The sequence below is a fragment of the Heptranchias perlo genome, chromosome 28 (genome assembly GCF_035084215.1).
Source record: "Heptranchias perlo isolate sHepPer1 chromosome 28, sHepPer1.hap1, whole genome shotgun sequence".
Taxonomy (NCBI): domain Eukaryota; kingdom Metazoa; phylum Chordata; class Chondrichthyes; order Hexanchiformes; family Hexanchidae; genus Heptranchias; species Heptranchias perlo.
In genome coordinates, this window is record NC_090352.1 from 30,249,028 (window position 1) to 30,271,455 (window position 22,428).

General features: G+C 42.0%; 1 protein-coding gene across 5 annotated transcripts in view; it reads left to right on the top strand.

Annotated features, from left to right (window-relative positions):
• vps53 (VPS53 subunit of GARP complex) overlaps positions 1-22,428 on the top strand; it is a 188,242-nt gene that overhangs the window by 155,461 nt on the left and 10,353 nt on the right. For all 5 annotated transcript variants that reach the window (XR_010968530.1, XM_068008319.1, XM_068008320.1 and 2 more), the window contains one exon: positions 3,845-3,982. Coding sequence is in view for 4 of the 5 variants with exons in the window: in XM_068008319.1 (XP_067864420.1) it covers positions 3,845-3,982 (138 nt within the window). In the remaining variant the exon portion in view is untranslated. The remainder of the gene's footprint in view (positions 1-3,844; positions 3,983-22,428) is intronic.

Sequence of the window (22,428 nt, forward strand, 5' to 3'; positions counted from 1 at the left end):
ATGGAAGGAGAGTAGTAGCAGCCAGATGAGATTCCTTTGGAGAGGCAAGGCAAGGCACCACAGAGCTGGCATTTTGGAAAGTATCTGAGGTAAGGCAAGTCTCTTGTTCAGTTCAGTTCATTCAGGACAGCCCTCAGTTCACTACCGGGAAGTTGGTTTCTCTCTAGCCCCTAATGGAAGCGTTTTATTAAAACGGCAAGATTAGTGACAGCAGATGAAAGAAGCAGTGTTAGTCGTATGGAACAGATCACCTGGCTTTGACATGAAGAGAAAGAGAGAAAGGAAAGTACACACAAAGTCAGATATAAATTTAATAGAGCTTGACGAGTGGCTTGAGCGATTGGAGCTTAAAGTGTCAGTAACTTTTTTTGGGTCCATACACTCGTGTATTTAACATGATCTATGTTTAAAATAGGCTGAGGAGTCGCATTGTCAGCGTCCAGTTTTCAAGCAATTGTCCCAAAATCATCACAGTTGATCTTAGTATGTACTGGCAGGCACGTATATCTGCAGCAATTAACTGATCACTTCACATCGAAAGGTGAATGACTCATTTGAAACCATGAAGCTCAGTGCTCTTAAATGGGATGCGCTTTAAACTAGTGTGCATTTAACTAAAATATTTAACACTGATTTAATGGAAAAAGAATAGGGATTATGAAAAGAGTGTACACTTAACTAGTATGTGCACTTCAGTGCTATAAAGTACTGGAATTTCAAGTATGTCTCAACAAATTGTTTACAAAAGATTACAGTCAATTAGGACAGAAAAGGTATGCTGAGCGATACCTCATGCATTTACTTACATTTTTAACGTAATAACCACAGAAATAAAGGATTTTTGCATACTGAACCTGTAAAATGTCAAGTGCACTTAGCAGCCCTAGGCAAATATTGGCTGGCAGGCTGCACTATCTGTTGGTGTCACATTTATTTGGTGTCAACTTCTTGGCCAGCTAATACCAGTTGACCTGAACAGGAATGCACCAGCTCCACAATTTTTCACCCTCATGACCAGTCTCAGTAGACTGAACAGACTGCTTACCAGCATTCCTTTTGCTGTTGACACAAGTCTGTGAATTTCACTTTTCTCTTTCTTCCACAGGCCGTGCTTAATTTGTTGCCCTGGAGAGAAGTTAGGGTCTGCACCAAATTAAATTAAACCTTGTAAAAAAAAAGCAGACTGCCACCCAGTCCGAATGGGTTTGCTTTCCCTGGACATTGCATAAGTGTTGTTTACCACTGACCTACACCATGTTCGAAGAGTGAAGGTCACTTTAGGCTTAAGGGAGATTACCATCTAATGTTTTGTCTCCGGTCAGGACACTTCTGTTTACAGATATTAAAATATTGATTTCCCGGTGGAGTTTTTAGAAGGAGTGACGTGACGTTAAGAAATAATAGAGTTAAGGGTTGACACGTTCTGTTGTTACAGGGTCTGTCATTTTTAATACCTGAAAACAAATTAGTCTGGCAGAAATTTGGCCATTTTAACATTATTATTATGCAATCAAATGATCAGAGCCAAAAATCTAGCTGTCCAATTGTATCATATATAAATATAAAAGTGTTATTGTGCTGCCAGATTAAGCTGTCGCAATGTCCACACCAGCAAAGTGGTGTCACTCCAGGCACAAAATAGATGCTTATTTAGTGACAACATGGGGACACAACAGCTCCCCCTATTGCCGGAAGAGACTATTGCAGGTCATCTTTGCAAAATGCGGATTCCATGGTACTCTGTCATGAAACCTAGGGAGTTGCTTGGTGCCTTCTGTATCCTTATGAATTCTGTATTGCGGCAGATTATTTTAACCCTATGCAATCATTGGTGAATCAAGATTTAAAGAACTGTGGAATTTTTGACATCCTAACTAAAAAAAAAAAAGGATATTAATGCATTGAGGATTTCAGAGAAGTCTGATGAGGATGATTCTGGGACCTTATCTGTAAGTTATACTGAGAGAATCAGAAACCTGAACTTGTTTTAGAGAAAGGAAAATTGAGAAGTGAAATGATCCAGATCTTTAAAAATTGGGAGACATGGATAATGTAAAGGTAATTGTAAACAATTTTACAACACCAAGTTATAGTCCAACAAATTTATTTTAAATTCCACAAGCTTTCGGAGGCTTCCTCCTTCACCTGAGGAAGGAGGAAGCCTCCGAAAGCTTGTGGAATTTAAAATAAATTTGTTGGACTATAACTTGGTGTTGTAAAATTGTTTACAATTGTCAACCCCAGTCCATCACCGGCATCTCCACATAATGTAAAGGTAAGCAGCTTATTTTTATTGGAATGAAGCTGTAGATCTAGAAGACGTGGGTATAAAAAGTAATGAGCTTCAGATGAGACCAGAACTTAAAGAATTTTTTTTGTCAAAAGTGTGTTAAGCCATAGATACTCATCGAAAACAGTCAGTACTATTCTGATTAACTTAAACATAAGTTCAAATATCTTTTTTGAAGAACGCATGGAAGGTTATAAGGATAAATATACACAGTCATGATAAAATTCTGCTTTTAATATAATGGGTTGCCTGCTACTGGGAATTATCTGCGGAATGAAACTAGTCAGATTTGAATTGATTTGACTGTGGCTGGATTAATATCCTGGAGTTCCCCTTGATCATTTTGAGTATTAGGGAGAAATCTGACGGACTTTTATTTTCTCAGAAGTTTTCATGTAGTTAGTTGTCTCCCTTTAGAGAAAGGTCACCCCTCAGTCTTTAAAATTATGAAGGGGTTTGATAGGGTAGATGTAGAGATGATGTTTCTACTGGCGGGGGAGTCCAAAACTAGGGGACATAAATATAAGATAGTCACTAATATATCTAATAAGCAATTCAGGAGAAACTTCTTTACCCAGAGAGTGGTTAGAATGTGGAACTTGCTACCACGTGGAATAGTTGAGGCGAATAGCATAGAAGCCTTTTAAGGGGAAGCTAGATAAGTACCTGAGAGAGAAAGGAATAGAAGGATATGCAAATATGGTGAGATGAAGTTGGGTGGGAGGAGGCTCGTGTGGAGCATAAACACCAGCATAGATCCAGTTGGGCTGAATGGTCTGTTTCTGTGCTGTAAATTCTAGGTAACTTAATGGAAAGAAAATCCAGTGGGTTCCGTACAGGGCGAGCGATCCTCCCCACCAGGTTTTCCTTTCTACGCTTCGCCTAGCTGATGCCCAATGCCCAGGCAGTAAAGATAAAAATGTTCAAAGAAAGAATTGTAAGCTTATTGTAACTTTTTTATTTTGGCTTTTATTTCTACACAAAAAGGCTTAAATATTGCCTTTCATGTTAACAGACCAAAAGGAGCTCCCTTTGACAATTGAAGCTATTGGCTTTAGTCCAGCCAAGTAGATCCAAGTTCACAACACAAGCTGGTTCTGTTTTGCCAATCTCCTCTCTGAGAAACCTAGATTAGTGGTGTGAAGAATGAATGGTCGCCTTGTACAGAGGGCTCTGAGGGTGCTCTTGGCTATTGAGGTATGAGGCTACGTTGTGAATGTATTAGTCGGGGTGGAAGCTTTCAAAATGTGCATTGTCTATCATGGAACACTTGCAGAAATGATTTTCTGCAATAGTTTTATACAAAGAAGTTGAATTAGTGAGATCTACAGAACTATAGAACACTTCTTGACTCCTGGTTCTCTCTTAATGACTCCCACCCACCCCCCTCCAAAAAGAAACCCTTAAAGTTATTTTTTTCTTTTGTTTTAAATTGATACCACAGATTAAGGATTTTCAAAGTATTGCAGCAAATGACACAATGAAATAAACCGAAAATGTAAATACACCATTAAGACCATTAATATTTATTTGTTCCTCTCTAATCTTTCACAGCTTCTGCTGGACACTCATTCTCTGAAAACTGTGCTGCTTGACCTTCCTTCCATTGGTTCTCAAGTGGTACGCAAGGCTCCAGCGAGCTACACAAAAATTGTTGTCAAAGGCATGACCCGTGCGGAAATGATTCTGAAGGTAAGGAAACTCAGCCCTGTGAACCAAATGTGACATGACAGGCTGCAACAAACCTCTCATGAGTTGGGAACTTCAGATGTTAGATTTACTGGCTTTGCCCATAATATCTCTCAGCCTAAAATAGTGCATTTCTAGGAATGATTTCCAGGAGGTAATCTCATCACAGAGTTCAGATAATATCTCAAACTACGAAAGAAAAGTGTTCCGAAGAAGCATTTGAGTGCTATGGGAAGATTACTGCGGAGAAATCATTCCCCTGAGCTCTGTCCTATTACAATACATAGTGTGCAGTCTTGCATAGGAACAGGAGTAGGCCATTCAGCCCCTCGTGCCTGCTCCTCCATTTGATAAGATCATAGCTGATCTGTGATCTAACTCCATATACCTGCCTTTGGCCCATAACCCTTAATAACTTTGGTTGCCAAAAAGCGAGCTATCTCAGATTTAAATTTAGCAATTGAGCTGGTATCAATTGCCGTTTGCAGAAGAGAGTTCCAAACTTCTACCACCCTTTGTGTGTAGAAATGTTTTCTAATCTCGCTCCTGAAAGGTCTGGCTCTAATTTTTAGACTGTGCCCCCTACTCCTAGAATCCCCAACCAACGGAAATAGTTTCTCTCTATCCACCCTATCTGTTCCCCTTAATATCTTATAAACTTCGATCAGATCACCCCTTAACCTTCGAAACTCTAGAGAATACAATCCCAATTTGTGTAATCTCTCCTCGTAACTTAACCCTTGAAGTCCGGGTATCATTCTAGTAAACCTATGCTGCACTCCCTCCAAGGCCAATATGTCCTGCCGAAGGTGCGGTGCCCAGAACTGCTCACAGTACTCCAGGTGCAGTTTAACCAGGGTTTTGTATAGCTGCAGCATAACTTCTGCCCCTTTGTACTCTAGTCCTCTAGATATAAAGGCCAGCATTCCATTAGCCTTCTTGATTATTTTCTGCACCTGTTCATGACACTTCAATGATCTATGTACCTGAACTCCTAAGTCCCTTTGGACATCCACTGTTTTTAACTTTTTACCATTTAGAAAGTACCCTGTTCTATCCTTTTTTGATCCAAAGTAGATGACCTCACATTTGTCTGCATTGAATTCCATTTGCCTGCATTGAATTCCATTTGCCACAGTTTTGCCCATTCACCTAATCTATCAATATCGCTTTGTAATTTTATGTTTTCATCTACAATGCCACCAATCTTTGTTGTGGAGATGCCGGTGATGGACTGGGGTGGACAAATGTAAGGAATCTTACAACACCAGGTTATAGTCCAACAATTTTATTTTAAAATCACAAGCTTTCGGAGATTATCTCCTTCGTCAGGTGAGTAGTGAATAAGAGGTTCTCAAATCGCATATCTTATATTAGGCTGGGACACCATCACACCAATCAAAGGTGTCGTTGGTGTTCAGACAGGTTAGCCACGGAAAGCAGTAGGTCCCAGTATGCTGAATACACATTGTGTCAAATTACACAGACAGAGAGAGAGAGAATATTTCCAGTTGTATTAAAAACAGATAACTTTTTTTTCCCCTTGCTGGTGGGGTTATGTGTAGCGTGACATGAACCCAAGATCCCGGTTGAGGCCGTCCTCATGGGTGCGGAACTTGGCTATCAATTTCTGCTCGACGATTTTGCGTTGTGTGTCTCGAATGCCGCCTTGGAGAACGCTTACCCGAAGATCGGTGGCTGAGCGTCCTTGACTGCTAAAGTGTTCCCCGACTGGGAGGGAACCCTCCTGTCTGGCGATTGTTGCGCGGTGTCCGTTTATCCGTTGTCGCAGTGTCTGCATGGTCTCGCCAATGTACCATGCTCTGGGGCATCCTTTCCTGCAACGTATGAGGTAGACAACGTTGGCCGAGTCACAGGAGTATGAACCATGTACCTGGTGGGTGGTGTCCTCTCGTGTGTTGGTGGTATCCGTGTCGATGATCTGGCATGTCTTGCAGAGGTTGCCGTGGCAGGGTTGTGTGGTGTCGTGGACGCTGTTCTCCTGAAAGCTGGGTAATTTGCTGCGAACGATGGTCTGTTTGAGGTTGGGTGGCTGTTTGAAGACGAGTAGTGGAGGCGTGGGGATGGCCTTTGCGAGCTGTTCGTCGTCATCGATGACATGTTGAAGGCTGCGGAGAACATGGCGTAGTTTCTCCGCTCCGGGGAAGTACTGGACGACGAAGGGTACTCTGTTGGTTGCGTCCCGTGTTTGTCTTCTGAGGAGGTCTATGCGATTCTTCGCTGTGGCCCGCTCGACTTGTCGATCGACAGTTCCGACGGGCCACAGCGAAGAATCGCATAGACCTCCTCAGAAGACAAACACGGGACGCAACCAACAGAGTCCCCTTCGTCGTCCAGTACTTCCCCGGAGCGGAGAAACTACGCCATGTTCTCCGCAGCCTTCAACATGTCATCGATGACGACGAACACCTCGCTAAGGCCATCCCCACGCCTCCACTACTCGTCTTCAAACAGCCACCCAACCTCAAACAGACCATCGTTCGCAGCAAATTACCCAGCTTTCAGGAGAACAGCGTCCACGACACCACACAACCCTGCCACGGCAACCTCTGCAAGACATGCCAGATCATCGACACGGATACCACCATCACACGAGAGGACACCACCCACCAGGTACATGGTTCATACTCCTGTGACTCGGCCAACGTTGTCTACCTCATACGTTGCAGGAAAGGATGCCCCGGAGCATGGTACATTGGCGAGACCATGCAGACACTGCGACAACGGATGAACGGACACCGCGCAACAATCGCCAGACAGGAGGGTTCCCTCCCAGTCGGGGAACACTTTAGCAGTCAAGGACGTTCAGCCACCGATCTTCAGGTAAGCGTTCTCCAAGGCAGCCTTCGAGACACACAACAACGCAAAATCGTCGAGCAGAAATTGATAGCCAAGTTCCGCACCCATGAGTACGGCCTCAACCGGGATCTTGGGTTCATGTCATGCTACACGTAACCCCACCAGCAAGGGGAAAAAAAAGTTATCTGTTTTAATACAACTGGAAATATTCTCATTCTCTCTCTCCCTCTCTCTCTCTCTCTCTCTGCCTTTCGGGTCTCTTTCTCTCTGTCTGTGTAATTTGACACAATGTGTATTCAGCATACTGGGACCGACTGCTTTCCGTGGCTAACCTGTCTGAACACCAACGACACCTTTGATTGGTGTGATGGTGTCCCAGCCTAATATAAGATATGCGATTTGAGAACCTCTTATTCACTACTCACCTGACGAAGGAGATAATCTCCGAAAGCTTGTGATTTTAAAATAAAATTGTTGGACTATAACCTGGTGTTGTAAGATTCCTTACATTTGACCAATCTTTGTGTCATCGGCAAACTTAGATATGAGACTTTCTATGCCTTTGTCTAAGTCGTTAATAAATATTGTGAATAATTGAGGCCCCAAGACAGATCCCTGCGGGACTCCACTAGTCACATCCTGCCAATGTGAGTACCTACCCATTATGCATACTCTCTGTCGCCTTTCGCTCAGCCAACTTCCTAACCAAGTCCGTACTTTTCCCTCGATTCCATGGGCTTCTATCTTAGCTAACAGTCTCTTATGTGGGACTTTATCAAATGCCGTCTGGAAGTCCATATAAATAACATCCATTGACATTCCCCTGTCCACTATTTTAGTCACCTCTTCAAAAAATTCAATCAGGTTTGTCAGGCACGACCCACCACAAATCCATGCTGGCTCTCTCTGATTAACTGAAAATTCTCGAGGTGTTCAGTCACCCTATCCTTAATTATAGACTCCAGCATTTTCCCCACAACAGATGTTAGGCTAACTGGTCTATAATTCCCCGGTTTCCCTCTCTCTCCTTTCTTAAAAAGTGTAATTTTCCAATCTGGAGGGACAGTTCCTGAATCAAGAGAACTTTGAAAGATTATAGTTAGGGCATCTGCAATGTGCTCACCTACTTCCTTTAAAACCCTGGGATGGAAACCATCTGGTCCTGGGGATTTGTCACTCTTTAGTGCTGTTATTTTCTTCATTACTGTTGCTTTACTTATGTTAATTTTATGGAGTCCCTGTCCCCGATTCAATATTAGTTTTCTTGGGATTTCCGGCATGCTATCCTCTTTTTCTACTGTAAATACTGACGCAAAGTAATCGTTCAACATGTCCGCCATTTCCCCATTGTCAATGACAATATCCCCACTTTCAGTTTTTAAGGGGCCAACACTGCTGCTGACCACCCTCATTTTCCTAATATAACTATAAAAGTTCTTAGTATTGGTTTTGATATCCCTTGCGAGTTTCTTTTCATACTCTCTTTTTGTAGCTCTTACTATCTGTTTTGTGACCCTTTGTTGATCTTTGTATCTTTCCCATTCGCCAGGATCTGTGCCATTTTTTGCCTTTTTGTATGCCCTTTCCTTGTGTCTTATACTGTCCCTTACTTCTTTAGTTGTCCAGGGCTGTTTTTTTTGGCAAGTAGAGTTTTTGCCCCTCAGGGGTATAAACCGATTCTGTACCACGTTAAATGTTTCTTTAAACATTTCCCACTGATCATCAGTCGTTTTACCCATTAACAGATTTGCCCAGTTTACTGCGGACAGTCTCTGTCTCATCCCATTGAAGTCGGCCTTACCCAAGTCTTGAATCTTAGCAGCTGATTCACATTTTTCCCTTTCAAACACTACATTGAACTCGATCATGTTATGATCGCTATTGGATAGATGTTCACTCAGAGTTAAGCCGTTAACTAAATCTGGTTCATTACTCATTACTAAATCTAGTATGGCTTGCCCCCTTGTTGCCTCTAGGTCATACTGCTGTAGAAAACTATCCCGGACACACTCAAGAAATTCACTACCTTTCTGACAGTTGCTAGTCTGCTTTTCCCAATCTATGTGAAGGTTAAAGTCTCCCATTAAGACCACTATGCCTTTGCTACATGCTTGTCTAATCTCTGCATTTATACAATCTAGCACTTCAGAGCTGCTACCAGGGCTCTGATATACAACTCCCACTATAGTCTTAGATCCTTTCCTATTTCTCAATTCAACCCATAAGGTCTCTGTTGGCTGCTTACCTCTCGTTATATCCTCCTTTATCATTGAAGTGATTTCATCTCTAATCACTAAGGCTACTCCTCCCCCTCTTCCATTTTCCCTATCTCTCCGGTAGACCTTATTTAGTTCCCAATCCTGACCATCCTGCAGCCATGTCTCCGTAATAGCTATCATGTCATACCCTCCAATTTGAATTTGAACCTGTAGTTCATTTAATTTATTCCTTATACTCCGTGCATTTGTATATAGAACTCTTAGTTGGGCCACACACCCTAGCCTGACCTTCAGCTTTGATGCTGGGTTAATCGCCTTACGCCTTCTAGTTTTCACTTTATCTGTAGTGCCTAAAGTACACTTTCTTTCCGCTGCTCTACGCTTTTCCCTTTCACTTGTTCTTGAACAACTGTTTGTACTATTTGTATTGTAAATTTCCCCTGGGTCTTGCCCTCTCTTGCTGCTCTCAACTTTACTCCCTTCTGACTCCCCGCTCAGGTTCCCATCCCCCTACCACTCTAGTTTAAACCTTCCCCAACAGCACTAGCAAACACCCCCGCGAGGACATTGGTCCCGGTCCTGCTCGGGTGTAACCCGTCCCGCTTGTACAGGTCCCACCTTCCCCAGAACCGGTCCTAATGTCCCAGGAATCTAAATCCCTCCCTCCTACACCATCCCTGCAGCCACGTATTCATCTGGTCTATTCTCCTGTTCCTGTGCTCACTAGCACGTGGCACCGGTAGTAATCCTGAGATCACTACCTTTTGAAGTCCTGATTTTTAATTTATCTCCTAACTTCTTAAATTCACCTTGCAGGACCTCATCCCTTTTTTTAACCTATGTCGTTGGTACCAATATGCACCACGACTATTGGCTGTTCACCCTCCCCCTCCAGAATGTCCTGCAGCCGCTCCGCGACATCCTTGACCCTAGCACCAGGGAGGCAACGTACCATCCTGGAGTCACGTTTGCGGCTGCAGAAACGCCTATCTGTTGCCCTTACAATTGAATCCCCTATCACTATAGCCCTGCCACTCTTCTTCCTCCCCTCCTGTGCAGCAGAGCCACCCGTGGTGCCACGAACTTGGCTCTTGCTGCTTTTCCCTGATAAGCCGTCTCCCCCAACAGTATCCAAAGCAGAATATCTGTTTGAGAGGGAGATGGCCCCAGGGGACTCCTGCTCTACCTGCCTCGTCCTTCTACTCTGCCTGGCGGTCACCCATTTCCTTTCTGCCTGCGTAATCTTTACCTGCGGTGTGACCACCTCACTGAACGTGCTATCCACGATAGTCTCAGTATCGTGGATGAATCCACCCGCAGCTCCAGCTCCGAAATACAGTTAACCAGTAGCTGCAACTGGACACACTTCCTGCACACATGGTCGCCAGAGACACTGGTAGTGTCCATGACTTCCCACATAGTGCAGGAGGAGTATATCACTGGTGCGAGCTCTGCTGCCATGACTTGCCTTAGACTCTCAGACTCTCCTCCCGCTCTCGGGGTCTCCTTTTATACTGTGCTCACCTCTCGGACTCTCCTGCCTCACCTGTGACGTCGCACAGTCGTTGATACGTGACACATTCTTACTGAATTATTAAAGCTTGTGGTATATTTGGTGCAAGACTTGTCAAGTGCTACTCTACAGCTCATTATCAGGGAGTAATACTTGTCCTTTGTTATATATAGTACAGTAATACAGCAGCATTTGGTGCCCTCAGCATACTGCTCTGACAGTATCTTAATTTGCAGAGCTGTCCCTTGTCAGTGATGGCAATGCTCATTTCAGTGTTGTAACACACAGAGCCAGGACGGTTTTCTTTATCAACTCAATCTGCTCCAATAATGGATCGGTAGTGCCAACTGAAGTGTTCCAGAACATCATTAATGTTTCAATAATCGTTCACGAATGGGCTTTATGGTCAAACTTTGTTTAGGTTTTACAACTGGCCAAAGGTATGTACGCTGTCAGCTCTAATTTTTGGCACTCCTTGAGTCCTTGGCAAAGCTCAGTGTACTTGGCATTCCACTGAAACAACAGAGAGCAAGGTTTGTATTGTGATGGGTCCCAAACAGATCTCTCTGGGGAAAGCTGACTGGATGAACTTTCAAAGACTGGTAATGTGGGGTCACTTCTGTGGGGTTGGGCGAATTTTTTGATATAATGAACATATTTTCAACTAACATATTGATTTAAACAGAAGGTATACAAGAAAATTAATAGAGCTCGTGTTCCAACAGGAGAGAAAAATTGACGGCCAAACAATCTGTTTGAGGTTTCCAATGTGGTTATGACTTGTGCAAATAAAAAGTTGTTTTAAGTGTTTCTATTTTTCCTTTGAATGTGAAGTAGAATGTTGGTGGAGGAGGACATGTATGGTTTGGGATAATCCTGTGCTATCTGTACAGACTATGAAATGTTGAATTATGACTAATTGAATTCAAGAAATATTTTCCACCCCTTTTTCTACTCTGAAGTTTTTCCCATGCCTGCACAACCTTTTCTAGCCAAGGGGACGAGTTGGATACTTGCCCCCAATCCTCCTCCAGTCCTTCTCTATGGTAGGCTGGTAAAAGGTGACTCGATTCTTATTTTCCTGCCCTTTACATGGAGGGGTTGCTTGGCTTCCATTCGTTACCCATGAGGGCACAACAGAGATAGAGAGCTCCCTGTGTGGAGCATTACTGGGATGGAAATATATTGGACTTGCAGCGAAGTACACTGGAGCTTCACCATGCTTTTCCCAAATGAAATGGTTTAACAAAATAACCTGCCAAAGGAAAATTCAGGCACCACTTCACAGCAATCCATGTTGTAATACTAGAAGCAGAGGGGCTCATAAAAAATTAGAGGCTTTTTAGAGCTGTTGGCTTTGTAAAGTTTTATTTTACTAGGAGATGAACTGCACTCGGATACCTGGAAGGTTTGTGACTTAAGGTACCCGTAGGCAAGAAATCGCTGTCCGCAACCAGCTGTTTTTCTTTCTGTGATTAAAAAGTTATGAAATTGAATGCGGAAGTCTCCCATCAAGAAGCAGTAACATTTCAAATGGAGTAATTAAAGAAGCCAATTCACACCACTGCTGTGAAGGATTTATTTTGTGAAATAAAAGTGTCACAAAATAACTTTCATAAAGCAACACAATAAGTGAAACTACTTTACCAAATGCCGGCCGTTTCCTTGACACCCCCGCGCCCCCCCCCTCCATCTAACAATACTGGATCCCAACAGATACTGGCATGAGACCACCACCATTAATGGGGTGCTGCCCACTATATCAATGCCATTACAAATAAAAAGTGCAAAAAAGGGAAATGCTGGAAATCAAACAAAAACAGAAAATGTTAGAAATGCACAGCAGGTCTGTCAGCATCTGTAAGGAGAAAAAGCAGGACAGCGTTTCTGGGGCAGATTTTTCGTCCAGTTCCTTCATAGTGCCATTGATTGCCTTATCAGGATATAGTAGTTTTATTGTTCTGTTAACACTGTCTAATTAGTTTATGGTACACTGAAATGCTGCTCCTTTGGCTTTGGTTTTATCAGTGGCCCAGTAAAGCAATCTTGCTCCCAGACACTAGGACGCTTTGGTTAATGCAGCTTTTTGTTCACTCTTGCGTGGCACCAGTCCAACACAGCATCCCATTGTTTCCTCCTCGCTGTTCTCTGGGCCCGAACACCATCTCAAATTCTCAGTAAATCTTTCAGTCAATCTAACTCAAAAGATTCCCCTGGGAAGACTCCATAGCGCATTTTCTAGGTCAGATTTTACAAGGGTGATCTCCACTACTATCACCAACTTATCTTGGCACCTTCTCTACACCTCACTGGAGCACCTCTCATATCCATGATCAATCTCCAGATGTGATTCCAGCCCACCTAACATACCAGGCTGCTATCACACTCTAAAATGTCACTCGTTTAGTTCAAATTGCAGGAGAGAGGCGTGTCCGTGTGCTGGCTCCCTACCTTTACATTGCTAAAACCAGCCCCTTATTCCAGGACAGAATTGTAAACCCAAATTTTTATCGGCCTGCAGTTCTACGGTTAGAAGAAAACTGTTACTGTTACTTTTCGCAATGTAAACCCAGGGTACTGGCCCACAGACGTGATCCGAACTAAACCAGCAACAAATATAAAAGTGCCTTGACACTACCCTTCTGTCTGCCTTTCAGATAGATCAGGCCACACAGTTAAAAATGCAGAGCAAAACTCAAAATCAGTAACCCAAAAACACAATGAATAGAATAGTGTATAGGAAGATGAAAGATGTATATTTTTCTGATTGGAATGATCTCCGTAATCCACTTGCATCTATTTTTGCAGGTGATTTAATAATTTATCCTTTCCCATGCAGTGAAAGCAGTAACTTCTCATTCCCATAAGATCATCCATGTTACATTTTGGAGTTTTTTATACTATGGGCTCAGTGTCACTGGTCGCTCCTTTAAACAGATCTTGCGTCGTCTATGAACCAAAGTTTGCCTCTACTTGTGCAATGTCTACATAAATGCAACAAGCCTCGGGTTGAATAGAGAACCCTTATCACTGTACTGCACCTTGCTGGAATATTTCACATGCCACACATTATCTCCATCTTCCGTAGGCTGAAGAAGATACACCATATTAGACTGCAGCTCAGGCTATAAACCACCAGAAAAATTTATTGAACATTTAAACAGATAAATGAACAATACTCATTACTGTAATATATTGTTTGTTCTTACAAACTTTACTAACCGTAATACAAAAACTAAAACATTTCTCCTGCTCTAACCTTCAAAGTTAAACTGATCCTTGAAGATGTGGTCATTTTCTTCTTCTGTAGTTATCTACTCCCTCTGTACCTCCAATAGTTCCTGGCTGACTACTGTCTTCATGCAATACCACTTCAGATATAGCACCCAAATTTGTTTGAAGATATTCTCAAACAAAGACAGTAAAACTGTATTGTTGATTCTGACAGCGAAAGGAAGCTGAATTTATATTGATAGAGATACGTTTCATTAAGCCAGGTTATTTCAGCAATCATCTTATTTGAACTATGTTGATTCAGCTCCCTTGCACTTCAGGACTCTTAAGTCCTCCCAGGCAGTTCTCCTGAAGATGTCAGCAACATTTGTTATTAAGGCAATATTCAAAAAAATGACCAGAAAAAAATGATCAAGTTAAACATAATTCTCTTCAATAATATATGATTTTTTTTAAAAGGGGTACCAAAACAAATTCGATTCTACCAAAGGACCAGAAGACACTTAATGATATTGTGTATTTACCACTATTAAGTATGGGGCCCTGAATCCTTGTTTGTCTACTGATTTATAATGAATAATGAGGTATAGTGAGAAATTGTTCCTCTCACTCCTCACTATCCGCTTCCTCAACACGTAGATCCCTTTGTGGTGTGTATCTATATATAGAGAGGCTTGTGCAGTGTGTATAGCGATGAAGACATGGATTTCCTGCCTCACGTCGGCTGCACTTCCTGAGTAGAGAGCCACTTGATACGAACACACTAACTAAATCTGACTGAATTGTCTGGCGCCATTTGCCACCTGGAAGTCAGATGAATGAATTTAGGGAAAATGTTTTCTTTTGTACTCTTCAACATACAACAATAAGATGTTTCTGAAGTTCAAACTTGACTTTATTTACATTTGTCTAATTCACCAAATGTCATCCTTATGGCTGAAACGCAATGGGTGTTTTCAGGTTCAGTTACAGACAGAATTATTCAGCCAGGCGTTGTAGAAGAGATCCTTTGCAGGCCTACCTAATACAGGGAAAATTTGGAGAGAAAAAAATCAGGAAAACATAAAAACTAATTATAATTTTAAACTTGAGTTGAAAGATTTTACTGACAGAGAACATCACACATACCTGACCTGCTCCCCTTAGAATCATAGAATTTTACAACAATGAAAGTGGCCATTTGGGCCATTGCGAGCTCTATAAAAGAGCTATGCATTTAGTCTCATTCCCCCATGCGGCACCTTGGCATACTCCTTTTGAAAATCCATATCCATAACATCCACTGTATTGCCTTTGTGAATGTACTCTGTTTTCTTCTCAAAAGACTTGCCTTTTACAAATCTGTGTTAACAGTCCTTAGTTAACCCATGCCTTTCTGTGCACTATCGCATCATCTACATTAAACATCATCTGCAATTATTTGGCGTGTTCACTTAATTCATCTAGATGTCACAAGATGTTTGTTAGTCTCCATGTGCAGGCCATATATCTTGTTTCATTATCAAATTTTATGTTACCCTCCTCCATATTATTTATGATTAATGTAAGCAGTACACATTCACTATAAATAAATTGGATCACAGTTTCTGGTGCTAGCTTGAGTCAGTTGGTAGCACTTTCACCTCTGAGTCATAAAATTGTGGGTTCAAGCCCACTCCGGGACATGAGCACATAATCTAGGCTGAGAGAGTGCGATGTTGTCAGAGATGATGTCTTTCAGATCAGATGTTAAACCAAGGCTCTGATTGCCTCTTCAGATGTAAAAGATCCCATAACATTATTTGAAGAAAAGCATTGAGTTGTGCCTGGTTCCTCCGTCAACCAACAGTACCGTAAACAGATTAACTGGTCATCTATTTAATTTGCTGTTGGTGGCACCTCGCTGTGCACAGTTGACTGCCAGGTTTGTCGTCTTAACAACAGTGGCTGTTTCAAAAATAGTTTATTGGTTGTAGATTTGATAGGTGATATCAATGCAAGTGCTTTTATTCTTTCCCAACATACAACATAATCACTTGAAAGCCCAAAGCCAAATAGTATAAGCTTTGTAGAGATAAATATCTGCTTTAAGCTAAACTGTTGCAGAGTTCTCCACAGCAACCATTTCTAAACATATTTGTATCTCCTTTGTGGGCATTGGCTCAAAGTGCAGATGGAATGCCATTAGTATACACTGGAACGCAAACCCTCACTGACGTCCAGATGTACATCAAAGGAGTGGCTGAAAAAATAAAATGAAAGATTGAGACTCTTCCTCTTTTTTTTAAGGGTAGCCAGCATCCTGCACAGCATCAGCGTGATGGGAAACTGATCAGAAACCTTTAACTCTCTCACTGTTCATCTGCCCGTGAGGGTACACTAGATAAATATTTTTTGTACCATCAATAAATTTCATTTCCGGAGGTGGTGCGTTGTACAGATCCGTCTGTCCAACATGCTCCAGTGAGAATTGCAGAAAGTGCATTTAAATCATGGCTTATCAAGCTATTAAAACATTTCTAACAAGAAATTATTCTTGGATTGAAGTGACTGTTATATAGGCAAAGGCAACAACCATTTTGTGCACAGCAAGATCTCACAACCAGCAGTTAGATGAGCGACTAGTTAACCAGTTTTGTCGTGATGTTGGTTAAAGGTCGAATGTTAGTCAGGACATTGGGAGGAATATTGTCCAGGAGCACTCCAAATAGTGCCATGGGATCTTTAATGTCAATCTGAGCAGGTAGACAGGCTCTCAGTTTATGCCTACAGAACCCCACATGATGCCCTGACCTTTTCTGAGCTGTCGGGGTGGGGAGGGGGGCGGGGGTGACAGTGAGCAGAGGCAGTGTGCCACCACACATGGAGGGAAAAATTGGCGGGCAGCTCTCCCTAGAATTTTCTGGGATACCATCCAGCAACTGGCTCACAAGCTGCTTTGGCAGAGTCTGGAGGAAGGGAGGTTGCCCACCCTTTGGCTGAGGAATGGTGGCTTGTGAGAGACCAAAAAAGGAGAGGTGCAAAATGTACTGTAAAATCAAAAGGAAAAATAAATGGAAATTCTTAGAATTTCAATAATGTTGAAGTTGAGCTCTTGAGAATAAATGGCATTTAGTTATTCAAGTTTTTCTTACTGCATCCACCTTTCTAAATTCTAAAGGAATAAATAGCAAGCTACAGCTGCTGCTAATTCTTCTGCCAAATGGTGTTTGGTATAACTTTACCACATCTTTAGATTCTGCAAGGGGAAAAAGTCATGTTTTGTGCATTTTGAAGAAATCATTTCCATATGAATTGCACAGGACAATCCAACTCTCCTTCCCTTTTCCCAGTAAGTTTCTCATTTGGGAATGTTCAGCCAGTAGAATCTTTCCAAAGCACACAGTAGCATTACTACAGCAATGAAAATGTCATATTTTAGTGCTCAAATCAATCTTTTTTTTTCCCTGGGATACTCAACTTAATCCTGCTTCCTATGGCAAATCAGCTTGTCATCCTCCACATGATCCTTTTATATGTTGAATATCAGCAATGTCAGCAACGTGAAAAAAATGTGTGGATATAAAGAACTTTAACATATTGGAGACAAACAGGATGAAAACTACCTGTCAGGCCCCTTAATTTGACGTCATTGGGGTAATGAGGCCTTGGAGACAGTTTTTTTTCTGCGTGTTTTTTTAAGTAGTGTTTAGTGCTTAAAATTTAGTGTATGAATCACATCTTAACTCAGGTTCGTAAAGGGGAAAGAAAGTGTTAGAAATTACCGTTATCCTCCATACATGTGTCCTGAAAGCTCCCTCACTGGCTCTGAGTTTCTCCAGGAACAATCCAGAGTTGATCCCCTATTTGAGCTAAACTAGCTGAACTCAGCCACAGTGACAGTCGTGCACTGCAATTGGCCTCAGCAGAGCTATGGAGGGGGAAATTGGTCAGGGTTTCTGCTAGTTATCCTTGTCCAGTGGTGCATGTGGGAAATTCCCTATGTGAATATTGAGTGGACAAGATTGAGCTAAGCTGTCCAAGGTGGACTAGCCTACGTCACTCATATAGTCATGGATTACACTTTAGGAATGGCCACTTGGGTGAGGCACTTGGCACCTCTTGAACTGTGACCCAGCAAGGAGTCAACATCTTCAAAACAAGGTAGGAGAAAATTGGAGAGAAAAAGAAACCTTTAGTTGATGTCTTTTGTAATGGCCCAGAATTTGCTGACAAAATAACAGTGAGGCTAGTGGCGCTCACCGATATTTATGCACGAGGGGCAGATGCGTGGTTAAACTCAAATATCCGAAAGTTTCTGTCCGAGTTGCGTCGCTCCGCCGTTAGCTTCGCGAAAATGGCATCTCGCTGCCTGCCTCGCCATTGAAATGCATTGAACGGCGTGAAGTTGCTGTATTTGCGCGGTGGATGCAAACTAAATTCGCCACAGGTTAAGTCTTGTCCGTTCCAGTCTAAGTACCCCTTTAATGATGTGCTAAGTGTTGATTACTGCCAATCAACCTCTTTGACACTGAAAATTAACTTACAAGTGTGGAGTCTCATTCCTTCAGGTTTTAATTGTTGGAGATTTAAAAAATGTAAAATTTTAAATTTACCTTTTTTTACTTTTCTTTCTCTTTTTCTCCCTTACTTAATCCAATCCTCCTTTGAACATCTCAGCTTGTTCCACCCCTCTCACCTCTCCTTTAAAATCCTTGTTCTCTGCACCCACTCAAGCTCCACCCCAAGTTTCTCACCGAGATATCCTCACTCCTTTCCTCCCTCGGCCGCTGCACTGAAGGACTTCTCATCCTCGGTGATTTCAATCTCCATCTCAACTCACCTTGCCTTCTCTCCTCTGAGTTCACTGCCCTCCCTGTCCTCCCTTAACCTCTCCCTCCATATAAACTTTCCTGCCCAAATTCACGGCCACCCCTTCAATGGAAATAAAAATCGGGAGAGACGTAAAACGGGCTGCTGCCTTGCTATCACCCCAATCTACCCCAATGCTTTCAGGTGAAGATGGGCGAGATAAAAAATTGGTGGAGAAAATTGATAAGAACCTAAATGGGTAGCCAGCAATAGAAATCCGAACATGGGATGTGCGCTGTCTGCTGGTGCGATTGGAAATAAGGTCTCATTACGAAGAGAAACCATCTGCCTGTTTCAGCTGCTGAAGCCTTTGAGCTGCAGTGTGTGAAGATGAAAATGACGATCGAAGTGAACGATAATGTCTTCAGTGTTCAGAGAACTGGAGAATATCGGTGTTGAATGACCTGACCTTTGACATGTTCTGCCGCAGCCAGCTGTGTTTTGCATGTTAACAAGGTCTCGCAGCCTCCGCTGCACATTAGAGTGGAAGATTGTCTCAGATTGCAGCAGATCAGTCGCAATAACAGTTAATGCCCTCAAACAGATGAAACAAGTCCTTGCATATGAATATGGTTTTGCCTTTTAACATAAAGCTATTGCAGATATCTGACCACGAAAAAGATCAGGGGGCTGGCTTGGTTAGTGGTGGCTATAAACATTTCCCTTGTTGTTTATATTGGCAGTCTTTCACTCTGACCTTTTTTTTTAACACCGTGTACGCAACAGGGACATGCAATAAAGTAAATCAACACCATGTTTGACAGTATTCCAGGTCTAAATCTTTAGCTTTGCCTTTGATCTCTGCATCTACCGACCTCCATAGGAAAATGACTAATTTTTGGTACTGAAGGTCGCTGCTGTGGGATAAAAACGAATCAGCAGCCCTTCCTTATTGACATCCTAATATCCACAAAGAGTGCACAAGATGTAAATAGAAAACTGCCCCTCGGCCCCCTTGTTAGTAAAGTCAGAATGTAACTGAGCCAAACTGACCAGACGGGTCGCAGGTTTTGATTCTCTGCCCTGTATTGCGTTAGGTGATCGCAGCCACCAGAATGGAAGGAATGCTACAATTGGCCTACATGAGTGAAAGGATAATATACCATTGTTTCCACCCGTGATGTCAAATGTGCTTGTGTGGCAGTCGAGTGAGAACAGGAACAGGCTTGGCTATGTTAGGCCCCCACAGTTGAATACTTGCCAACACTCACCATCTAGGCTCACGTATGAAGAATGGGTGAAAGACCAGAGCGAGTTCAGTGTTCTTCTAGCAGGGGTGGGGAAATCAGCAGTCTTATTTCACATTGCCTGGATGCCAGTTTTGAGCACCAATAATGTGCCTGTAGACTGACCCAGCTCAAGGAGACTGGTAATCAAAAAGGGCAAAATGTTGAATAAGAATACTTAAAACCAATTTAAAGAAATATATTGATCCACCAAAAAGCTTTAATTATAAAATTAATTGAATAAACTGTAGTCATTTTGTGTTAAACTCTTGCACTCCTCAAAGGCTGCATAGGTGGCCATGAACCATTTTATTCAAGTTATCCTATAAGGAAAAGGATTAAAAGTGTTTAACTATCTGTTGTGTTACAGAGCAGTGCTATGTTTTTTTGTTTTCTGTTGTGTTCTTCTGGGAGCTGAGAGAAGTGCCAACAAGGCTGTCAAACAAAGATTTCATTGATCACAGTCGTTGCACAGTAAAGCGCCTTTAACACAATGAAAGCAGACTATTGGTTCCTTCCCGGTAGGCAACAGTGAATGGGAGAGGACTTGATACAAACTGTCATATTATTCAGGAGTCACACGTGGACTGGAATGTATTGTATTGGCATTCATTGCCACATGATCTCCCAAATGTGCTCATCAAATACTACAATCAGTTCCTTTTTGTACTTCAAATTGAACCAGACCTAAACAATGGTCAGCTATGTTATGGTAAACATACAGGGCATTATCAAAATCATTTGAAATATTAACTGATATTGAATCCATATTTTTGTTATCCATGTAAATATGATTTTAAATGTTAAGTCGAGAACATCAGCACAACTTGGCAATGTCTCACTTCAGACAGTTTCTCATTATTTAAAATATGTGAACTGACCAGTGTCTCAGGTAATTCAGTTTCTTAAGATGATGCTTGCATGGGAGGCGATGTTTGTGACTTTTTGAATAAAAAGTATAGTTTGGTAACAGTAAAAGGGCCCTTTATTGTTCGTATTGGCAGTCGGCCATGACTGTTGCTAAGTTAATCTATCAATGGCTCAGAGTGGGTAGGAGGCGGGTGGAAGGAGAGAGTGTGATGAACGCCGCAAAGTCCTGGTAGATTCCAGATGCCCCTATGCAAATCTGTAACTTGTGAGTAGGTTTTGTGTGAATCGGCAAGCAAACCATACATTTTAAAATATTTTTACATTTTTCTTAAAATCAGTCTTTAAGGGATCAAAATTCTAAATCTGCTGCTTCTATTTTTAAAGTAGTGTTATTATTCTATTGTCAAATGAAAGGAATCTTACAACACCAGGTTATAGTCCAACTGTTTTATTTAAAAATCACAAGCTTACGGAGGCTTTCTCCTTCGTCAGGTGAGCGAGTGTTGACATATTGTCAAATGAGGCATTCCACCACGGAGGTGGACAATGTGAAGGTTGTGACACCATCAAAATATTGTATCAGTGAGAAAGTCCACTAAAAGCGGAGCAACATAAATTTGCAGTTTATTCCTCTTTTTGGAAATGATAGCTGCTAGAACATGAGATGTTTGCTGTTAATCATTTAATTACAGCTGCCATTTTATTTATATTTGTCTCTGGTTTTCTGCCTTTTTCTCCAGTATCTTTCCTCACTTGCCACTTCTCCATCTGACTTCGTCCCCCCCCCCCCCCCCCCAATAGGACAGGCTTTTATCACTGCAAGACTATATTCAAGGTTTCAAAATATGATACTATCAAAATATGAGACCATTGCTCCTGCCTTTTTCTATCCAAGGATAAGTCTTGCATCTAGTGTTGGCTCATCACGCACCAGATGTGAATGTTACAGATACAAACTAATCTTAAAAAGAGAAAGACAACCTGCTGTTAACCTAGAGTTTGAAATTAATAAGCATTTTCCAATCTGTAATTCACCTCTGATTGACCTCACCCTGTATTTGCTTAAGAACATAAGAAATAGGAGCAGGTGTATGGCCGCTCGAGCCTGCTCCGCCATTCCATAAGATCATGGCTGATCTTCAACCTCAACTCCACTTTCCTGCCGATCCTCATATCCCTTGATTCCCTTGAAGTCCAAAAATCTATCCATCTCAGCCTTGAATATATTTAATGACTGAGCATCCACAGCCCCCGGGGTAGAGAATTCCAAAGATTCACAACCCTCTAAATGAAGAAATTTCTCCTTATCCCAGTCCGAAATGGCCGACCCCTTATCCTGAGACAACGCCCCCTAGTTCTAGACTCTCCAGCCAGGGGAAACAGCCTCTAAGCATCTACCCTGTCAAGCCCTCTCAGAATCTTATATGTTTCAATGAGATTACCTCTCATTCTTCTAAACTCCAGAGAGTATAGGCCCGAATGGCAATTCAACTGGATTGCCTTAAAAATCCACCTGAGCAGCAATAAGATCTTGTGTGTTGCATTGTATACTGTCCTTGTCCATATATATGACTTCCTGTGAGCAAAGTCATGGGGTAAATCTGTTAGTATATCTAAAATCTTGCATCTGCTATTTGTTTGTAACACTGCAGACATCACATTTTGTTGCAGATGCAAACCATTTTTTTTAAAAAAAAAGAAAGCCAGCCATTTAATACTAATTTCTTCCGACCTGGA